The following is a 19,723-nucleotide window of genomic DNA, read 5'->3' as shown; positions in this document are numbered from 1 at the left end:
TACCCTATTACTGTGTGCTGTGTGCTTGGTGAGTTACACACTGGAGGAAAGGAGAAAGATACTACCTTTTTATACTTCAAAAGGTTGCTCTTTGATTCAGTGATAGATCACAAGGAAGGGGCCTGGACACATCTCAGGAAGGTGATAAGGATGGAAAGGGAATCATAAAGAGTAGGGAACGGAGGCCAGGATTAACCTTTTAATGCACATATCACTGTGACTGTCATCCAGGTATGAACTGAGTTGTGCGACAATCAGCGTCGGAGTCTTACTTGCTGTAAAAGACAGCCTTTCAAGAGGAAAGAAGAGAAAGAAAAGTGTACATTTCAGAAGAAGCAGAACGCCAGCATAAAATAAAAAGGATTCAGGGGCATATGTACTAGCCCCTATCGCCATCACAACGTCACCTATATTGACGTTGTGTTGGCGATAGGGGCTGCGCCTTATGTACAAGGCAGCCTTAAACCACTCAATGTGGCTTAACGCTGCCTTGTACATATGGCCCCTTTTCACGTTATGGTTAGCGTGAAAGGGGTGGGCAGTGGTGCAAAGGGGTGACGTTGCACCCTATGTAGTGGCGTACATAGGAGGCATCTCCAAAATTAAGACCAGGTAAAAATTGGTCTTAACATGGCAAAACTAGGAGAAATGCATAATTTCTCCTCATTTTTGTTTTTTCCATGCATGCTGTCTTGTGCAGCACACATGGAAAAAGCAAAATGCCATTGTTTGTTTATGTGTAGGAAGGTGTCCCTTCCTGCACATAAAAAACTTTTTTTAAATGCCATTTTGTCACTTTCATGTGTGCTGCATGAAGCAGCACACATACATGTGACAGGATGGCATTTCTAGGATTGTTTATGTGCAGGAAGTGACACCTTGCTGCACAACAATCCTCCCTTGCATGGAGACACCCTTGCACTCTGGTGCAAGGGGGCCTGTGTTAGTGCTAAGTCGCTAAACTTAGCGCCATCGCGGGGGGAAACACAAGGCTGCACCACATTCTTGGTAATATGGTGCAGCCTTGCGTTTCAGAAGTGAAGGAGAAGTGAAGGAGAGAGGCGTTAAGCCACGACTGGCATTAAGCCATGACGGCTAACTCCTCTCTCTTCCACTTTCTTGTACATATCGCCCTCGGACCCTTAATCACATTTCGTGTCTAGAAATAGACTATAAGGGGAGGTAGAGACCCAAAGCGGTGTCATTTGCCAAGCAGCCAGACTGGCTGGGTGAAAACAGGAGTTTCTACAAGACGACTGCCTGTGACACTGAACTGGGAGAAAAGGCATATAAGGCAAAGTTATAATTTGCCTTACAACTATTAGAGCTGAGACCTCAGGAGGATTGTGTTGTTGCTTATGAATTTTTTTATTTCTTTGATTGTGTAGAGTTAGAACTAAAATACTTTTTTCTTCTAAAAGTAAGCATTTGACTGGATATTGATTTTACCATGTGCACTTTGAGTTATGAGTCATATTTACTCCACTGTTTCTACAGTTCCCTCCGAGAGGGAGCCTTTGATTGCTCGTCTATAGCTACCACTGAGAGTCAAGTGTAGAAAGGCTACTTGGCTCAGTTGCTTTGGATCCATAGTAGGTTGGGCCCAGTGATATCCGGAGTAAAAGGCCTCAACCCCCGTGGTTGGGTCCAGTAGGCCCTGCATGCCCAGTTGTCGTCTGGAAGGGATTCTGTCAACATTATGTCCTGTGGAGTTTTATTGCAAGTCCTTAACTCCAATATTTTCTATGGGAGGGTGTTGAACTACATTTACATGTGCAAATTACTCACAAGTGTAACTTACCATTGTGAATAGCACTGATAATATTTAATGTCTTTTCAACAATTGAAGACTTACTCTCTATTTCTTTTTTCATTTTAGAATGTTATCAACGTTGTAGGCGTTATTGTGGAAAATGCCACTGCATGGAATGTTCTGAGCCCAGCTGAGAAAACCACGAATAGCTCTGTATTGTTGAGTGCAGCAGATACATTCGCAAAAAAACTTCAAATCATCAGTAGTAATTCCATAAATTTGAAAGCTGAATCTAAAAATGTAATCGTACAGGGAATAAACATCACTTCAGGAACTGACGTTTATAGTAAGCAGTTCAACTTTAGTAATGGAGCCGGAGAAGTGCTAATACCGCCTGGGCTTTTGTCTATTGATACAACTGTTGTCACCATAGCCTATGCCTCCTTGGTGGATATTTTACCCGGGGGTGAAAATAAGAGTGAAGTGAATAGTTTGGTTATGTCAACTGTACTAAATGGGAGCAATTCAAATAATAATTTTCAAATTGTGATGACATTTCCAAAAATCAACTCTTCACTGGTAAATCCCACGTGCGTCTACTGGAACTTCAGTCAAGGCAATGGGACTGGAGGATGGGATAACACAGGGTGTCATGAAAATGACACAGGAAATGCTGTTACATGTACTTGTGATCACCTGACGTCATTCTCAATTTTAATGTCATCGGGCTATAAGCTTCCAAAGAATATAAAGGACATTCTCAACTACATCACTTACATTGGCGTGGGCATATCCTTGGCAAGTCTGGTTATTTGTATTGTGATTGAGGCTCTAGTTTGGAAATCTGTCACCAAAAATAAAACCTCCTACATGCGCCATGTGTGCTTGGTGAACATTGCTGTATCGCTTCTGACCGCTGACATTTGGTTCATCATCGGTTCAAGGATGTCAGATATCCTTGAGGAAGCCGCTATAAACAACACAACTACTAACGCGGGTGATGCCTGCGTAGCTGCTACGTTTTTTACCCAGTTTTTCTACCTCTCTCTGTTTTTTTGGATGCTCACTATGGGACTCATTCTCTTTTATCGCATGGTCTACGTTTTCCACGATATGAGCAAGACGACCATGATGGTGATTAGTTTCTGTCTGGGCTACGGATGCCCCCTCATCATATCAGTTATTACGGTAGCTGTGACTCAGCCCAGTAACCAGTATCGGGAAGGACTGGCCTGCTGGCTCAACCTCACATCCACTAAAGCATTCCTTGCATTTGTTGTGCCGGCCTTAACCATTGTTGCTGCAAACTTTATCATACTCATCGTGGTCATTGCGAAGCTCCTGCGGCCTTCCGTTGGGGATAAGCCAAGCAAAGAAGAAAAGAGCACGCTGGTAAAAATTGCTAAGAGTGTTGCCGTCCTGACTCCACTCTTAGGTCTGACCTGGGGATTTGGAATTGGAACAGTAATCGCCTCAGGAAATGAAGTGATCCTTGGGATATTCACTGCCCTCAATTCTCTTCAGGTCAGTACAGGAAAATTGGGGACTAGTTTCATTGGTGCTATAAGAAAGATAATTGCCTTTTTTAATGCTTTGCTGATATATAGGACCACAAGGGTGGTGGTGATTGAAGTATGTGCTGTGGTGAGTGAGTACAGATCTAAGCTCTTGGTCTGGTACACACAAAATGCTTTATTTTAATAATACTTTAGGTTACATTTCGTTACACTTCCTACACAGTACCAGAAGAAGCTTGGGGCCAGATGTAGGAGATCAAATACCGGTCGGTAACGGCCGATTTCGGCCTTTACCGACCGGTATTTGGGTTTTGAAATGTAGACGGCCTTTGATTTACAGAATCGGTAAATTTACCGATTAGGTAAATTTACAGAATCGGTAAAATACCGAATCAGTAAATTTACCGATTCTGTAAATCAATATGTAGGTGGCACAGTAAACAGTGCCACAGGCCCTTAAGAATTTGTTATTTACGACCCAATAACATTGGGTGGTAAATAACGAATTCCTGTGTACATGCACATCTGTGCATGTACACCTGTGCCATGTGGCACACATACGTGCCCTAAGGGCATGTATGTGTGTCACATGGCACACAAGCCAGAAACAGGGGTGCAACAGGGTGTCAAAGTGACACCCTGTCCCCCTTGACAATTCGGTATTTTTACCGAATCGGTAATTACCGAATCAGTATTTGCCATTCAAGGCCCATAGGAATCAATGGCAAATACCGATTCGGTAAATACCGAATCCTACCGAATCTGTATTTGTTACCGAATAATTACCTACATCAGATTTACCGATTCATGAATACCGAATCGGTAAAATTCGGTATTTATGAATCGGTAAATCTGATTTACCTACATCTAGCCCTTAGTTTTCTAATTACCTTCTAACCCAATACTATAGTTGTTCGAAGTAGCACACACACTGACTACATCTTCAATTGCACTTTTGAGCAGGACGATCCACAGAATTATAGAGATAACAGTACCCCTCACGTAACAGATAACGTCAAAGGGCATAGCATTCCTCCCATCTTCCAAAAAAGGGCAAATGCAACACAAATAGAACAGAAGGCAGACCTTACAGGACAGACAGGAGAGCAGAAATAACATTACGACTAGCACAGACACATGCAAATACTTTGCCAAGATTCACAGCTATGCGGGGGCGTGATTTTGATCACTATCTTATCACTCTAGATCTAAACCCCGTTCTGGTCGACTGAACCTTTGTTGCCTGTCATTGAGGGAAGAAAGTGCATCTCTTACCAGGTTAGTTCAATCAATAATGGATTCGATTTGGAAAAATCACAGACTACTTCTAAGTTTAAAGATTTATTATAAAGTCAAGGTTAACTGCAGATACAGGCATCTCAAAATGAGATTCAAAAGATATACGGGCCCCACTACATACATGTGCTCCCTGAAAGCCCTCAGGCGAGCAAAGAATACAACAAGAACTAATTCTAAAATCAAAAGGGCTGCAAGCATAGACACATATTGTGATCTCTCCGTCATTTACAGCAGGAGTGAAAGGTTCAGGTTAGGCTGTCCCTACCCTGCTCTGGATGGTATCCCTACTTAACAGAATCCCAACCTATCAAAAGGTGTCAGCGGTGAATGACTTCCTAGGAAGATCACCCACTCTTAGTCTCTTGGTGAAAACCTATGATCTCCAGTCATGACCCCTCTCTGCCTACCCATCCGCTCTCTAAAGGGTCCTCAGGCATCTGCTCTAACTCCACCCAGGGGTGCTGACCCTAATACAAAACACAATAACATTTGAGACGCCCCTCGTGAGACGCCCCTCACGTGGTGTTGCTTCTGGCTTTTTCCATGATGATCTTCCTTTGGGCCTCGTGCGTTAGAGATGACCTTGCTTCTCAGACTCTTCTCCGGCCCGCCGATACCCCTCAAACATTCCTGAACCCTCCTCCATGTCTGTACCAATCTCTTGAACAGAACTCTATTCATTCGTTGCTTAATTGGATCCCCCCTTGCACCCGCAGACAGACATCTGCAGCTAGAATCCCAATTCTCATAAACTTCTAACAGAAGTTTGCAACTTATTTCTCGGCACAGCTTGGCTCATACCAATACGTGTAATTCAAAAGACTTTGAATATTTCAGGCCTACAACATTTCTCGCAGGGCTTAAACTAAAATACTATGTTAGCATCTTATTCTTTTTAATGAGAAAACACATCTATGGAATATAAGTCTAACTAATAAACAAGATCATTATAATATTTAGTGTAATCCACGTATATGCAAGTGAATACCTTTCCCAAACCCTTTTAGCTCTGGCCATGGGCCTATTCCGTTCTGTGCCTTGCAGCATGTCATTCTTCCATTAGCAGCTACATAACGTGGATTCAGGATTAATCACGTCTAATAAGGTTATACATTTTCCACACATTTCTGCGTTAGTTCCACTTCTATATGAAATCTCTAGATTAACTACACATTTCGAAGTATAGGTGAATATATTTTCAGCACTCATAGCATTTCTCTTATGAATTGTGCTTACTACTTGTAAGTTTGGTGTACTCATACATTTTGTTCAGTTTGCGCTCTCTCAGTTCCCCCCTTTGATGACCTCTCGGGGTCATCACTAACATTTAAACTGAACTAATTGCTAATGCTCCTCGTTTATGCGTTTCTAGAGCCCTCAGGCTCCTGTACTGATTGTCTTGTATTGCAGCTAATCTCTGTAGCTGTTCTCTCCTGGATCTCTCCAATCTCCTTGATCTATACCATTGGTATGACCTCACCAATCCCCACAACATGATCACACAGATCGCTATTATGATGATAGGCTTCAGCACATACCACACAATGCTCTTTCCTAGGTTGGCGAACCAACCTCCAACCTCGCCCATTCCATGGCCCACTTTTTCCCAAACATTTTCTTTAGTCAGGTCTTCGATCTCTTTGTGAATGTTAGTTATATTCATAATAACTTTCTCCAGGGGCTTTGAATTGTCTGGAATGTAGGTGCAACATTCCTGGACCTTCAAAGCCTTACAGACTCCGCCCTCTTTTGCTAGCAGGACGTCTAATGCAAGACGGTTCTGAAGTACCATGGCCCTTATCGATTGCATCTCACCTTCCACCAGCATTAAGGATCTAGCAGTGCTGGCAGACAACCTGTCTACGACTGTTGCCAGTCTCCTGATTTTGACATCATTCAGGATCAGTCCTAAAAGAGGAAATGCAGCTCCAAATACATCTCCAACCATTTCTGCATCTCCCAGGTCTCTTCTCCCCCTTGCTGAGGCTTTGCCCTCGATGATCTCTAAGTCTTGGGCATGGTATATTTTGGGGAAGACAATTGCCAAGTAACATGATCCATACCAGTTGTCAGGTAGTCTCACGTAGGCATTTCTCCCACATACAAAATATACATTGGGAATCACTTGCATTCCTTTCAAGAAATCCTTAGTGTAATATTCTAGTCTAAAAGCATGTTCACAACTGACTTCCCCTACGAATACATTTTCGTAGTACGTTTTGCTTCTGTGAAGGCATAACTTCCCTCTCTGTGTGCGATCCAAAGCTATTGGACCACTACTACCCTTCCTCTTGTGGGCCTTCTCTTCCTCGGTCCAATCTGTTTTCCATTGTCCTGATTTTTTCAAAATCTTTTGCCTTCTGTATCGATCATCCACTTGCCCTATAAACTTCTTCTCGACTTCTCGACTTCTGACACTTTGCATGTCAGATTATTTCTGCGGGCATGTGAAGTATCTAAGGTATCCCAAGGAATGAAGAACTTGGCCAATCTGTCTTCACTCTTCCAGTAGTCCCACTTGTTCATCTGCTTGTAATTTGGGACTTCTGGTAACACTGAATCATAATTAGAAAAATAGTATTCAAAACTATCCCTCCCATAAAATATACTAAGCAATAAGCTACATGTAATGCCATATGTCAGCGGGAGGTGATGATATCTAATGCCTTCATCTACAGACACCGGCAGTTGCATGCAGACGTAGCAGTCCTTAACCTCCATGGCATCCACGTATTCGTACAAGAGTTTGGCATAAGCATTTGACCTAAAGTCGCCTTGGGACTCATCCATGTGTAACCTACGGGCTTCTGCTGCTAATAACGCTTTCTCCTGTATGTTTTCTCCTTTCTTACCAGCAACAGTGGGTTTTGGTGTCACTACAGATTTTTCGTCTGGTACCCTCGCCTCACTCTCATGTCCCATTACATATGATACAGTAACAACTAAAGCTATAAGAAGTATCACTCCTACTATTAATGTGCCTATTATACATTTGGCTCTACGATTCGGACTACCGGCTTCCATTTCGTCAGACAGTATAATTCTCTCCTTTTATAAAGTTCTTTTCTTCTCGTTCCTTTACAGTCTCTTTTGCTCCTCCAGTCTTTAGAGCCACACAATTGGAAGCTGGCAATCTCCTTTTGCAAAGTCTCTTTAAGTTCTGACACAGACAACCCTAGCCCTTCTCCGTCAACTTATAGGAAGGTCCCTAAGATTCTCTGCTTCCTAGGCGCTAGGTAATCTTCTTTTTCTTGCTTATTTACAAAGTCTTTAAGCATCTACGATGAGGCTCGGGCCTGCGGCTTGAACAGCATAATTCAATATTTCCAGACGAAGAATGTGCTCCTCATGGCTTGTTATCTTTGTTCCAAAGTCGGGGAATTGCAATTCGGTGAAAAACATGTGCTTTAACCTGCTTAGGCGGGGAGGGTTGGGGAGTTTGAATGTTAGCGACCCTTCTGCTTCCACTCCGGGCACTAACAGCTGTACTTCCACTGTGATGATGGGTTCAGAGCTGGTCACCAGCACCGCTCTGATCCTCCCTGTCGCTCGTTCCCAAGACATTTGTCGCCAGATATGTCCACTCAGGAGTGGCGTATCTTCTGTTAGGCACACGTACTCTTCTTGACCTTCTTAGATCTGGTGCTTCAGAGCCCTGAGCACCTTCTTCCGGGTCTGAGTCTTCAGATATCGGAGCAAGGGTTCTCTCTGGAGTTGACCTCAGGCTTGAACTCCTTCTTTGCGGCCAGCGGGCTTCTCCACGCCTTACCCTTCTGCTCCTCGACCTTCTGCTTTGCTCCCGCTCTCTTTCAGCTTGGTCTGGGTCTGATTCGTACTCCCAGCTACTTTCTCCCTCTGTAGCGTCGTCTGTCTCACTGTTGTACTGACCGTCCTCAGCCTGGTCAGACACGTTCCCAGCTTCTTCTTCTGGCGCCTCTACAGCTTGGCTAGCCCCCTCTATGGCTTCTCTGTCCGCAGCTGGACTTACATCCGAGAGAGGAGCTGTTTCTTCCAGAGGTGCTGGAACCCTCCGCGTATGAGACGCGTGGATCCAGTTGGGCAGGCCTCCCACCTTCACAGCAGTGTTCGTGATCAGGATGATCTGGTAGGGCCCACGCCAACGAACATCTAGGCAGCTTCTTCTTACGTGCTTTTTCACAAGCACCCAGTCTCCAGGACACAGGTCATGGCACATGTCCTGGCACGACGGGACCTCGGCAGCCTGCACCTGAAGGGACACAGAATGAATGGCATCAGACAGACCCTTACAATAGTCCAGGATCATATCATCTGTGATATTCAATAGTGCAGCAGTTGGTACTGATGGCAATCTCATTGCCCTCCCCATTAACACCTCATGGGGTGACAGTCCCGTTCTTCTGTCTGGGGTACTACGGATGCTCATGAGGACCAATGGCAGAGCATCAGGCCAACTCAGAGACGTTGATAAACAGATTTTGGCAATTCGGCATTTGATGGTACTGTTTATCTGCTCTACAATTCCTGAGGCTTCTGGTCGGTAGCTACAATGCAATTTCTGGTCTATGTTCAGGGCCGCACAAATCATCTTCACAAGCTCGCTGTTGAAATGCGTTCCCCTCTCTGATTCCAAAGAGGCCGGTACCCCGAATCGTGGTATGAGTTCCCTAAGCAATAACTTGGCTACTGTGAGGGTGTCACACCTGCGTGTAGGGTATGCCTCGACCCATCTGGAAAATATGCAAACAACCACCAGGACATAACGGAGGCGGTTGCACCTTGGCATTTCAATGAAGTCTAACTGCATCCTATTGAATGGACCTCCAGACCTCCCTATGTGGCTCAATGCTACTGGTGTTCTTTTTCCTACGTTCAGCTGCTGACAGGTCACACAACGCTGGCACACTGCTTCTGCTGCTACTCTAAACTTAGGGTTGTACCAGGTTTGTCTGAATACTCTCAGCATAGCATCTCTCCCTAGGTGTTCTGGACCATGGATTTGCCTGGCCATTGGGCTCACCATCTCATTTGGTAACACTGCCCTTCCATCTGCTGAAACCCAGAAATGAGCCTCACCTATCACACATCCTGCAGTTTCCCATGATTGTTTTTCAAAATCTGGTGCATTTTCTTGCATGCATTTTAACTCGCCCCAAGTGTCTACAGTCTCCAATATCATAGCTAATTCAGTCCTGACATTTATTCCACCCACTTCCACCTCTGTGAAAGAGTACCCTTGTTCTGCGCAATACCTTGCGACTTCGTCGGCATATCTATTGCCTTGTGACACGAAGTCCATATTCCTGGTATGAGCGGTACATTTTACAACTGCAATACCTGCCGGACATTGCAAAGCTTCTAACAGTAGACGCACAAACTCTCCATTGCGAATGGGAGAGCCTGAAGAAGTCATGTAACCTCTTTGAGACCATAATTGCCCGTAATCATGAACTACCCCGTAACCGTATTGGCTGTCGGTGTATATGGTGACTCGAATTTGGTTGCTTGCCAGACAGGCACGCGTCAATGCAATAATCTCAGCTACCTGAGCGGAGTGTACTCCTTCCAGGCATCCAGCTTCCATAACTCCAGTAATAGTACAAACAGCATAAGCTGCTCTCAACTGCCCAACTTCGTCTCTTACGCCTGAGCCATCGACAAAGAAAACTTCATCGGGGTCAGTCAGTGGCTCATCCACGATGTCGGGTCTCGGTTTGGTGCATAGTTCAGTCACATCGAGGCAATCATGGTCTGTACATACATCATCATCTATGTCACTTGGGAGTGGCATCAAGGTAGCAGGGTTCAAAACAGAGCATCTCTTGAGGGTCACGTTCTCTGCAGCAAGAATGACTTGCTCATAGCACGTGAGCCTGCTATTGGTCAGATGCTGTGTTTTGGTCCTAGTCATTAACAGTTCGACAGAATGCGGCACATACACCTCTAACGGGTGCCCCATGACGATGTTCTCACAACGCTCAATACTGACACCTGTTGCAGCAACGGATTTGAGACATCCGGGCAACGCTGCGGCTACTGGGTCTAAGGTAGCCGAGAAATAGGCAACTGGTCTACGGGCGTTCCCATGGATTTGGACCAATACAGACAAAGCACAACCCTCTCTTTCACAGCAGTAAAGCAAGAATATTTTATCGTAATCTGGCATTCCCAGCGCAGGAGCACGACACAAGTCCTCTCTCAGCTGCAGGAATGCCATCATACAGTCTTTGTCCCATGGTACCGGATCACTCACCTCCTTGTGCGTCAGTTTTTGCAAGGGTTTTGCTTTCAGTGAAAAGTTAGCTATCCACTGTCGGCAATACCCCACCATCACTAGGAACATCCTGACCTCTCTCTGCGTTTTGGGCGCATTCATCTTCATGATCGCCTCTATTCTGTCTGGTGACACTTTTCGTTTGCCTTTCTCAATTCGGTGCCCCAAGTACTGCACTTCTGTCAGGCAGTACTGCAATTTTCCCGGGGACACCTTATGCCCATTTACAGCTAGGTGATTTAATAAAGCAATGGAGTCTTCCCTGCAAGCTTCCTCAGTTTCTGACGCCACAAGCAGGTCGTCTATGTACTGGACCAGAACCGACTTCTGGGGCAGCACTAGACTTTCAAGATTTTTCTTCAAAAGCTGGTTAAATATCGATGGGCTCTCTGTATACCCCTGTGGGATACGACACCATGTTAATACGCGACCTTCCAGCTTAAAAGCGAAAAGGAAATGGCTATCCTCGTCCAACGGGATCGAAAAGAAAGCCTGGCACAAGTCTATCACAGTGAACCATTCAGCTTGGAACAATATTACTGATGGATTCGGTACCACTGGACAACATGAAACGACTATGTTATTAATTTTCCGAAGGTGCTGCACTATCCTGAATTTCCCATTCGGTTTCTGCAAACCCATAATCGGGGAGTTACATGGACTACCCACGATTTCTTTCAGTATTCCCTGCTTAATCATGGACTCTATCACGGGTTTGATACCGGCAATCGTTTCTGGAGTCAATTTATATTGGGGTGTTCTTGGAAACTCAGCATGTGGTTTCACTACTTTTTTCACTGGGTCTACTCCCTTGACTAGTCCAATCTCTTCCCCAGTGAAATCCCACACTTCCGGGGCCACGGTCTCTCTTAGATCCCATGGGAGCTCATCCACTGTCAAAGTGGGATACAGCTCCACACATATTCTCGAGTTGGCGACTTTGAAGTCAGCGTCATCATCATTAGTCAATACCTCCACTCCCTGCGGTGTGCAGTATATGGTACAATTTAATTTGCACAAAAGGTCCCTTCCCAACAGACATACAGGACTAGAATCGCAAACCACAAACTGATGTTCATCGCTGTATTTCCCTATTTTCACTTGCACTGGCTCTGTCAATGGGCTGGTTATTCTCCTGTTTGCGACCCCCACCACTTGAATAGTCTCCCCTGACATTGGCAGGCCTGGGACTGCAGCTGATCTTATCGTAGATCTAGTGGCTCCTGTGTCTACTAGGAAGGTCGTGGGACACCCTGCCACTTCGGCCTCAACATAGGGTCCCCTCTGATCCACATCCAAGGCTGCCCCGAGGGTACAGTCTTCTCTCTCCACTCTCTGTCCTGTTAGGGGATCAACATAGTAACACTCCTCTCCTCCTACAAAAAGAGGCATTTGTCTATAGGTCTTTCCCGTTGTCCCTATTCTGGGTGGCTGAGAGAACTGGGCTCGTGGAGCTGGGGTCCCCCCTTTGACCACCTTTCCTTGGTATTGCGTTACCCCTCTTCCTGGAGTGCTTTGAACCTCTTCTTCCTCTACCTCCTGTTCTCCGATTTCAACGTTGTAGGGACACTCGCGTTTCCAATGCCCCACCTCGTTACACTGGTGGCACCGGGTCGTCTTCTTCAATGCGGCTATGTCTACCCTAGGTCTAAAGGTGGAGTTCTCCTCATTGCCCTTGTTCTGACTATACTGTTTCTTACCCCCAGTTCCTGTTCCCTGTTGCTGTTGCTGCTGTCCACCCTTACCGGCTGACTGCATCTGCACCACCATCAGCTTTTCTTTTAGCTTCTTTGCTTTTGAGTCTATCTCATCACAGCAGTACCTAGCATATCTCAGAATTTCATCCAAAGGTTTATTTTGCCAACAAATCAAGTGTTGCTGAATCATTAAACTAATATCCGGTCTCAAGCCCAAAACGAATTTAGACACAAAATGCCCTATGTCTTTAGGATCCATTACATCCAACCCGCTATACTGTTTAAACGCCTTCAGCAACCTCTCATAATATTCATGAACTGTCTCTTTGGGTTCTTGTCTAGTTCGATCTATTTTAACCCAATCTATGTCCTGCATTGGCACCTTATCTTTCAGCCAAGTCATCACTCTCTCGAATTTTGCCATTACTATCTCGGACGGTCCATTAGTCCGTGCATCTCTCTCTGGTTCTGATGTGGGCCACTCAGCACTAACCTTACATGCTGTCCACAAGTCTCCTGGTACCACAATGTCAAACAGAGTGTTCAGGTCAATCCATAGTACCTTGGATATTTTTACAAACCTCTCCACCTGCTTATACCACTCAACTGGATTCTCCCTCAATTTAGGGAAGGAGTTGGTAAAGGCCGCTAAATCCCCCCTACTCCATGGCACATGTACATAGTTCCCGTTTGCAACCTCACGCAATGGGTATGCCTCTACTCTCTGCAGGCCTCCCTCCTGGGACATCCCAAGCATGCTTCTCCTAACGGTCCCCTTCTTGGACCACCTTTCTTCCCATTTATCCAGCGCCCTCCATGTTCTTATTCCAGTGATCAGTTCCCTTATGTGTGTTTTCAATCCTATGGTTCTTCTCTCATCTAGGTCCTGGTCTGAATAATGTAGCCTATGGTTACCCTGTAATGCTTTGGTCCTTGACAGGTCTACCATATATTTTCCCGCCAGTTCGACTAATTTCTCATGTACTGCTCTCGCCTTTCGAGTGATGTCCTTTGCCATGAAGAGTATTTCATCCTGCTCGTACATTTCCATTCTTTCTAGAGGTAAAGTACCATCTACCATGTCATCCAGATCTGACTTTAAGCTTGCGACATCGAGTCTCTTGGCTTTTATCTCGGCTCTCAGTATGTCTTTATTAGGGGGTTCACTGGTCTCTATTCCGTCCCAGCTCCGAGTCCTACGCTTGGGCTCAGGGGAGTTAAGGAGAGTCCTCCCTTGCTCCCATCTCTCTAAGTCCCATGCTCGACCATCCTGTCTTGGAAGATGATGAAACACGGGCCTGTTTCCCCCAATCCCATTTTGTCCATTCCCTCTGTCCTCTCTTGCCCCAGGGTAGGATTCCCTACTGTTCTCCCTCCTGTCACTACTCTCTCGTTGCCTAGTGTCACTCAGTATTCTGTAAGTTCCCTCTCGGCTCCCCATCTCCCCAGAACTGCGTTCTTGTCCATTGTCACAGGGGTTATGGCGAGACCTCTCGCAACTCTCGTTCTGTCCACTATTGCCAGATGCATAGTGGGTGCACTTAAAACTGTTTCTGTACTCTTGCGTTCTCCTATCCCCTTCACTGTGAATTGGGCGGGACACCCCCCCACACTCAGGGCTCCTGTTTCCCGGGTCTGTTCTACCTCCACTCCTGGTATGGCTAGTGTCTCCGCTGCCGTCCGGACCCTTCCCGTCCCACTCCGGACTGCTTTCTTCAGCCCCGCAGTGAGTCCGGGTCCTGCTATCCTGGCTTTCCCTTCCAGCTTCTGCAGCTATGATGCTCTTGTGAGCCTCCACTGCCTCATCCCACTTCTGCATGTACTCGTTTAACTCCTGGAAGGATTTCCGTCCTGATCCCCTCAGATCCATCGGCCATCTAGGGCCTCCCGGATCTCCTGTTGGATCTGCTGCTGTATGTACTGGGGTGCTCCAATCTCTTGGTCTTGGCAACTGACTTGGGGAATTGATTGTATCATTCCTCCTTGCCATTTCTGCTCTCTCCCTGTCTATCCGTACCTGTTCCTCCCCACGAGCTCTCTCCGGGTCATAAATCGATACTATAGGGCCTATAGTGACCGGTACTTGCAGGGCATCTGGTAGTGCGTAGGATGTGGCATGCTCCGTTTCTGGCGCCCTTTGTACCACAAACCTTCCGACTACCTGCTGCACCGGACTAGGTTGGGACAGTTCCTTCTTTGCAGTGGGATCCCAATCTGTAATGGGAAGCGGTCCATACTCCCCTACGCTAGGTCCCCCTTCCTTGCTGGGCTCAACGTTTCCTGTCTCCTTGTTGTACGGGGGTGGCCTATCTGTCAGTAACCTATTTATCAGGCTGTCCTCTGTCTCGCTCTCTTCATCTTCTTCAAATGGGTTTTTATTTGCTGCTACCTCTATTACTGGGTACAGTTTGTTAACTTCAATGTTATGCACCCTCCATCTTTTTGCATCCGCATCCCATTTGGCATCCTGCACTGCTCTTACCGATCGTTTCACCCTTTCTTGTCGTCTATTCAGGTTCCTCTCGTGCGCTGCCCTAATCCATGCATTGAGAGCTTCAAACTGGGTTGGTCTAGGCAGGGGTCTCATTGAGGTCATAACTGCTTTTAGTCGGTATAGCACCTCTAACCTGAACGTTCCGTACTTCGGAAACGTCAGTTCCTCATTTCCTTCTGTAATCTTACTCCACTCTGAAATCCATAATATAGTGTGTAGCCCAACATTTGCCGCCATATAATAAGCCGGCGTACCCTCTGGCGGGGCTTCTTCCCCTTCATACGATCTCCGCCTCTCTCTTTTAAAAGCCGCTCTTAACCATTTAAAACATTTCATGATTAAACGTACAATTTCCAGCCTCGCTATTCTGTTTACTTCCTGATGACAATCCACCAATCCTGGCGCGGCTTTGCTAGCTGGCCTATCACAGCGCGGTCTTGCTCCGGCCGGCCAATCCCAGCGCGGCACTTTCTGACGTCACTCGTCTCCGCTTCGCAGCAGCGCCCCTCCTTTCTCAGCTCGTCTCCCGGTCATGCATGCGTCCCATTCATACACCGAAAAATGACTACTTCCGACCAGCCGTCACTTCTCTTGACTGTACGTCCACAGTCTATCTGTAATTGTCACCACAACTGACGAAATGTCTATCGTCTCTCTGATAGGTTGCTTACACACACCGTAACTTCCGACCAGCGTCCGTTACTCACGCACTCACTCTTACGTTCCCCCTATCTCGGTCCTTCGGGCGATCAATGGTACCTCATGACCCCCCTCACACTGGTCGACAATTACTCTGGATGTTCGATACACCCGAACCACTTAAGCTCTCCTTGAACTTAAGATTTGCACCGGTTGCGCGCGCTCACAACCTGTTCCACAGTCACTCTACAGGCATTCAACTCCGCCAGACATTACAACATAGATACAACACAAAACACCGCAATCTAACACGCATGACCCTTTATACTCACTCTCGACCGATTCTGCTGCTTTTCTGTCTCACGTCATCCGGACCTTCTTTGGCGAGCGGTTCTTCCGATCATCGATCTCTAGGGGCCTTGGGGTAATCTAACCTGGCCTAGATCACCTTCCTCAAGAAGGCAACCATGGGGCGTGGCCGAGACAGCGATGTGAGCGGACGTGTCTCGACTGAGCTCCGTCGCCACGCTGCTTTGATTAGCCTGCTTAAGCGTAGTTTCGGGGGGCATCCGCTCCTGGGGGCCCCCTGTGCATCACCGACCCTGCTGGTGATCCTCCTTGGCGGCGAGACGCGGCTGTGGGAAATCCAGCGGCCGCAGCACCAGCCTCCGGGATCCCCGCGATCGGCCGCTGGCCGCCATCTTGCCGTGGGTCCACTGCTGGAGCGTCTAGACGGGCTCCTGAGGAGAGGACCCGCACTGCGACCCGGGGGAGACTCCGGAGCACCCCTGCTCCCACCCGCGGCCACGCAGCACCAGCGGAACCAGCCTGTCGCCGGCGGAGTCGCGCCGGAGCTGTCGGAGCCGGGCTGCCACCAGCGGGACACACAGCGGCGGCCTGGACGCCGCGTCTACGTGAGCCCCCGGCTTCGGCGGGAAAAGCAGGCCCAGACCCGAGGGATCGCCGGCGGCCCCCTGCCCACGAGCCCTGGGCAGGGCTCCATCGCCCGTCGCTGGACCCACCCGGTGAGCTGCAGCGCGCCGCCCCCTCCACCCTCCTGCCGTTTCCCGGAGGGGCCCGGCGCTTGCGGGGCTCGACGGTTGGTCTTCCCGCCACTTTCCCCCCTCGGTGGAGGACCGGCCCCCGCATACCAACGATCCCTGCCTGTGAGCCCCCTGCTGCCTTGGACGCATAGGCAGCGGCCTGGGGGGCTAACAAGTCGCTGCGTGTTGGCGAGCCCTGAGCCTTGGTGGGCTCCAGCCCTACAGGACACTTCCCCTAGCCGCCTCCCCGCTACGGCCCGGCCCTGCCAGGCCTGGTGGTCCACAGACTGGATGACCCTGCCGTGAGCACACGGGGACCCCGGGGGCCTTTGCCATCTACTGTCTCCTGACACTGGGCTTCTTGCTGCTGGGAGGCTCGGACGCCCGGGGGGGCCCTCCTGGACACTCTTTGACTGCTGCGGTGGGACCGGCTGGACGCTGCGCTGGGGGCAGGCCCTGACCTGGGCGGGACCGGGAGACTGCGCCACACCACGAGACCTCGGAGGACCTCCGCCTGTAGGCCCCAGGCCCGGCCTGCTGTGGAACATCTGCAGCCATCGCCTACCCGACGCCTTCCCTGCCTCAGCGCTACCTTGCCTCCCCGGTTGCGCTATCTACCCCAGCTCCGGCGGCCCCCCAACGGCCTGGACTTCTCCTGCTTGAGTGCGACCCGCGTTTTGCCAGCGGGCTGGCCCGGCCTCGGACCTGTGAGGGCTGCGGCGCACACTGCCATCTCCTACGCCGTGGTCTTGAACCCCAGCTTGTGGGACCCAGGCAGCTAGTCCACGGAGGCGCCTGCGCGACCTCCCTCAGAGTGTCCCTCACCTCGGCCCGGGGACTGTGCGTGGTGGCCGACCCTGCCCCCCACTGCCTTGTGACACCTTGAGTGGACCATGACCCGCGGCAAGGGGAACAAGCCGGACCCCCCACCCACGACGACCAGAGGGGCATCAGTAGCTTCTATGTGGGGCAAAGCGGGCTCGCCATCGTCCTCCGGGGGCCCCTCATCATCATCAGGGGGGAAGCCCCCGCCGCCGGCCGACTCTCCACCGGTGATGCAGGCCTTCATGACCTCCTTCATGGCTGATCTGAAGACTGAGATTGGGTCCCTCAGGACGGAGGTCCACACCTGCGTCAAAGAAATGCGCAAGGAAGTCACCGACCTCGGCGATCGAGTAGACGGCCTGGAGAAAACGGTTGACTCCCGCACCGAAGACCTGGAGCAGATCTGGCAGAGAGTGGCGACCCTTGAGGAACAACACATCCAGCTCCAGATCAAGCAGGAGGACTTGGAAAACAGGGGACGCCGCAACAACCTCTGCATACGGGGTGTGCCACTCGGAGAAGAGGGGACTGATACCATGGCCTATGTGGCCCTACTCCTGCAAGCGGTGTGGGGCGAGGAAGACGCCCCCCCGCCGCGCCTAGACCGCGCACACCGAGTCTTCGGAGCGGGAGGAAAAGCGGGTCTTCTGCCCGACATCGTCACCAGGCTCCATTACTTCACTGAGAAGGAGGCCATTTTGAAGGCGGCTAGGGACAACCCGGACCTGCGGTACGAAGGCCACAAGATCCAGATCTTCCAGGACCTGGCCCCCACCACACTCCACAGACGGAAGGTCTTCCGCCCAATCACGGAGAGGCTCCGGACCCTCAACATCTCTTATCAGTGGGGCCATCCCTTTGCACTCATCTTCAGGTGGGAGGGCAAGCGCAGGGCACTCAGGTCCTACCGAGAAGCGGCACAACTGCTAGGCATGCCAGAGTCCCCGGATCACAGCCCGACCCGCCCTTCCCACTCTGAGAAAGCCCCTCCACGCTCTGAATGGTCCACTGTGCGCAGACGTCGGCGGTGCCCTCCGGTGGACGCACTCTCTGTCTCACAGACCAAGCAGGACATCATCGCACACATCCGCTCCCTTGAGGGCGACCGCGAGGAGCAGGCCTCCCAGCTCATCGCTTCCGGATCTGAGGGTGGGGATCGCCCCTCAACTCCGGAAGGCCACTGACCATCGCTGCTGTGCCTCCAGCTGCCCTGAGCACACGCTCGTCCACTGGGCACTTTGATGTGTCCTCACGCTCCACGGTGACCTAACCTGCTGTTCTTGGGGGAGGGGCTCCCCCCTCTCACTGGCGGGCCACATCCGTGGCGTTTTCCCCCCCCTCACCCGCGGGGGCCAGAAGGAATGGACGACACCCTTTGCCTCCTTCAGGCCACGTACTGCACCCCGGAGCCCCAGCGCCCCATTGGCGCCTGAACGGACCATGTGGACCCCACAGCCCAACGCACCCCCGGACTACCTCTAGGCAGCGGGGTGGATGGGCTCTGAGACGACTTGCTTATATTTCACTTACCCAGATCTCCGCTCCCTCCCTTTGTCCCGTAGGAAGTGACATTCCTGGTTTCATCCAAACCCTCGGGTAGAGGATGCCCGGTACCTGGGACAATGTACACTGGCCCTGTTGGCCTGTTTTGGTTCTGTTTCTTCTCTGCGCCCTTTTTCTCTTTTCTCTCTCTCCTCTTCCTACTTTTCTCTTGCACTGCCCTCTCTTCTCATTCTCTCCCCGCGCCTGCGGAGGGGTGGCGGGGTGGGTCCTGCGGGGGTTGGCGCGCTGGAGGCGAGCTGTGGCTGCCGCTGTACTGTCTGCAGGAGGGTCTGCTATGCTGGGTCTTGCGCGACTCCACTCCCCCTTAGTGCTATGACAGCGACCATCCTTACACCCTTGAAGGTCCTCTCCCTCAACGTCAAAGGGCTCAACTCCCCCAACAAGCGGAAGCAGATATGGCGCTACCTCCTACACCACTCCCCTGACATTATCCTCCTCCAGGAGACGCACCTTCTCAGGGGAGACACCAAACGCATGGCACACCCTAGATACCCTACACAGTTCTGGGCATCCTCTGACACCAAGACAGCGGGGGTGGCAATCCTCTGCAGGGCTGGCATTAGGCGGGGATCCGTGAAACCCTTCAAAAGCGCTGACGGGCGTTTCCTCCGAGCCACGGTGCAGATGGGCTGTGCACAGT

General features: G+C 49.6%; 1 protein-coding gene across 1 annotated transcript in view; it reads left to right on the top strand.

Annotated features, from left to right (window-relative positions):
* The window catches only part of LOC147707022 (adhesion G protein-coupled receptor F5-like), a 580,791-nt gene that overhangs the window by 463,270 nt on the left and 97,798 nt on the right, over positions 1–19,723 (top strand). Inside the window, exon 14 of the mRNA XM_086926246.1 lies at positions 1,880–3,277. Coding sequence (XP_086782372.1) covers positions 1,880–3,277 — 1,398 coding nt within the window. The remainder of the gene's footprint in view (positions 1–1,879; positions 3,278–19,723) is intronic.

This window comes from Lissotriton vulgaris, chromosome 6 (genome assembly GCF_964263255.1).
Source record: "Lissotriton vulgaris chromosome 6, aLisVul1.2, whole genome shotgun sequence".
Classification (NCBI taxonomy): domain Eukaryota; kingdom Metazoa; phylum Chordata; class Amphibia; order Caudata; family Salamandridae; genus Lissotriton; species Lissotriton vulgaris.
Note: the sequence above shows the minus strand (reverse complement) of the source record. Positions and strands in the feature narration are given on the sequence as shown.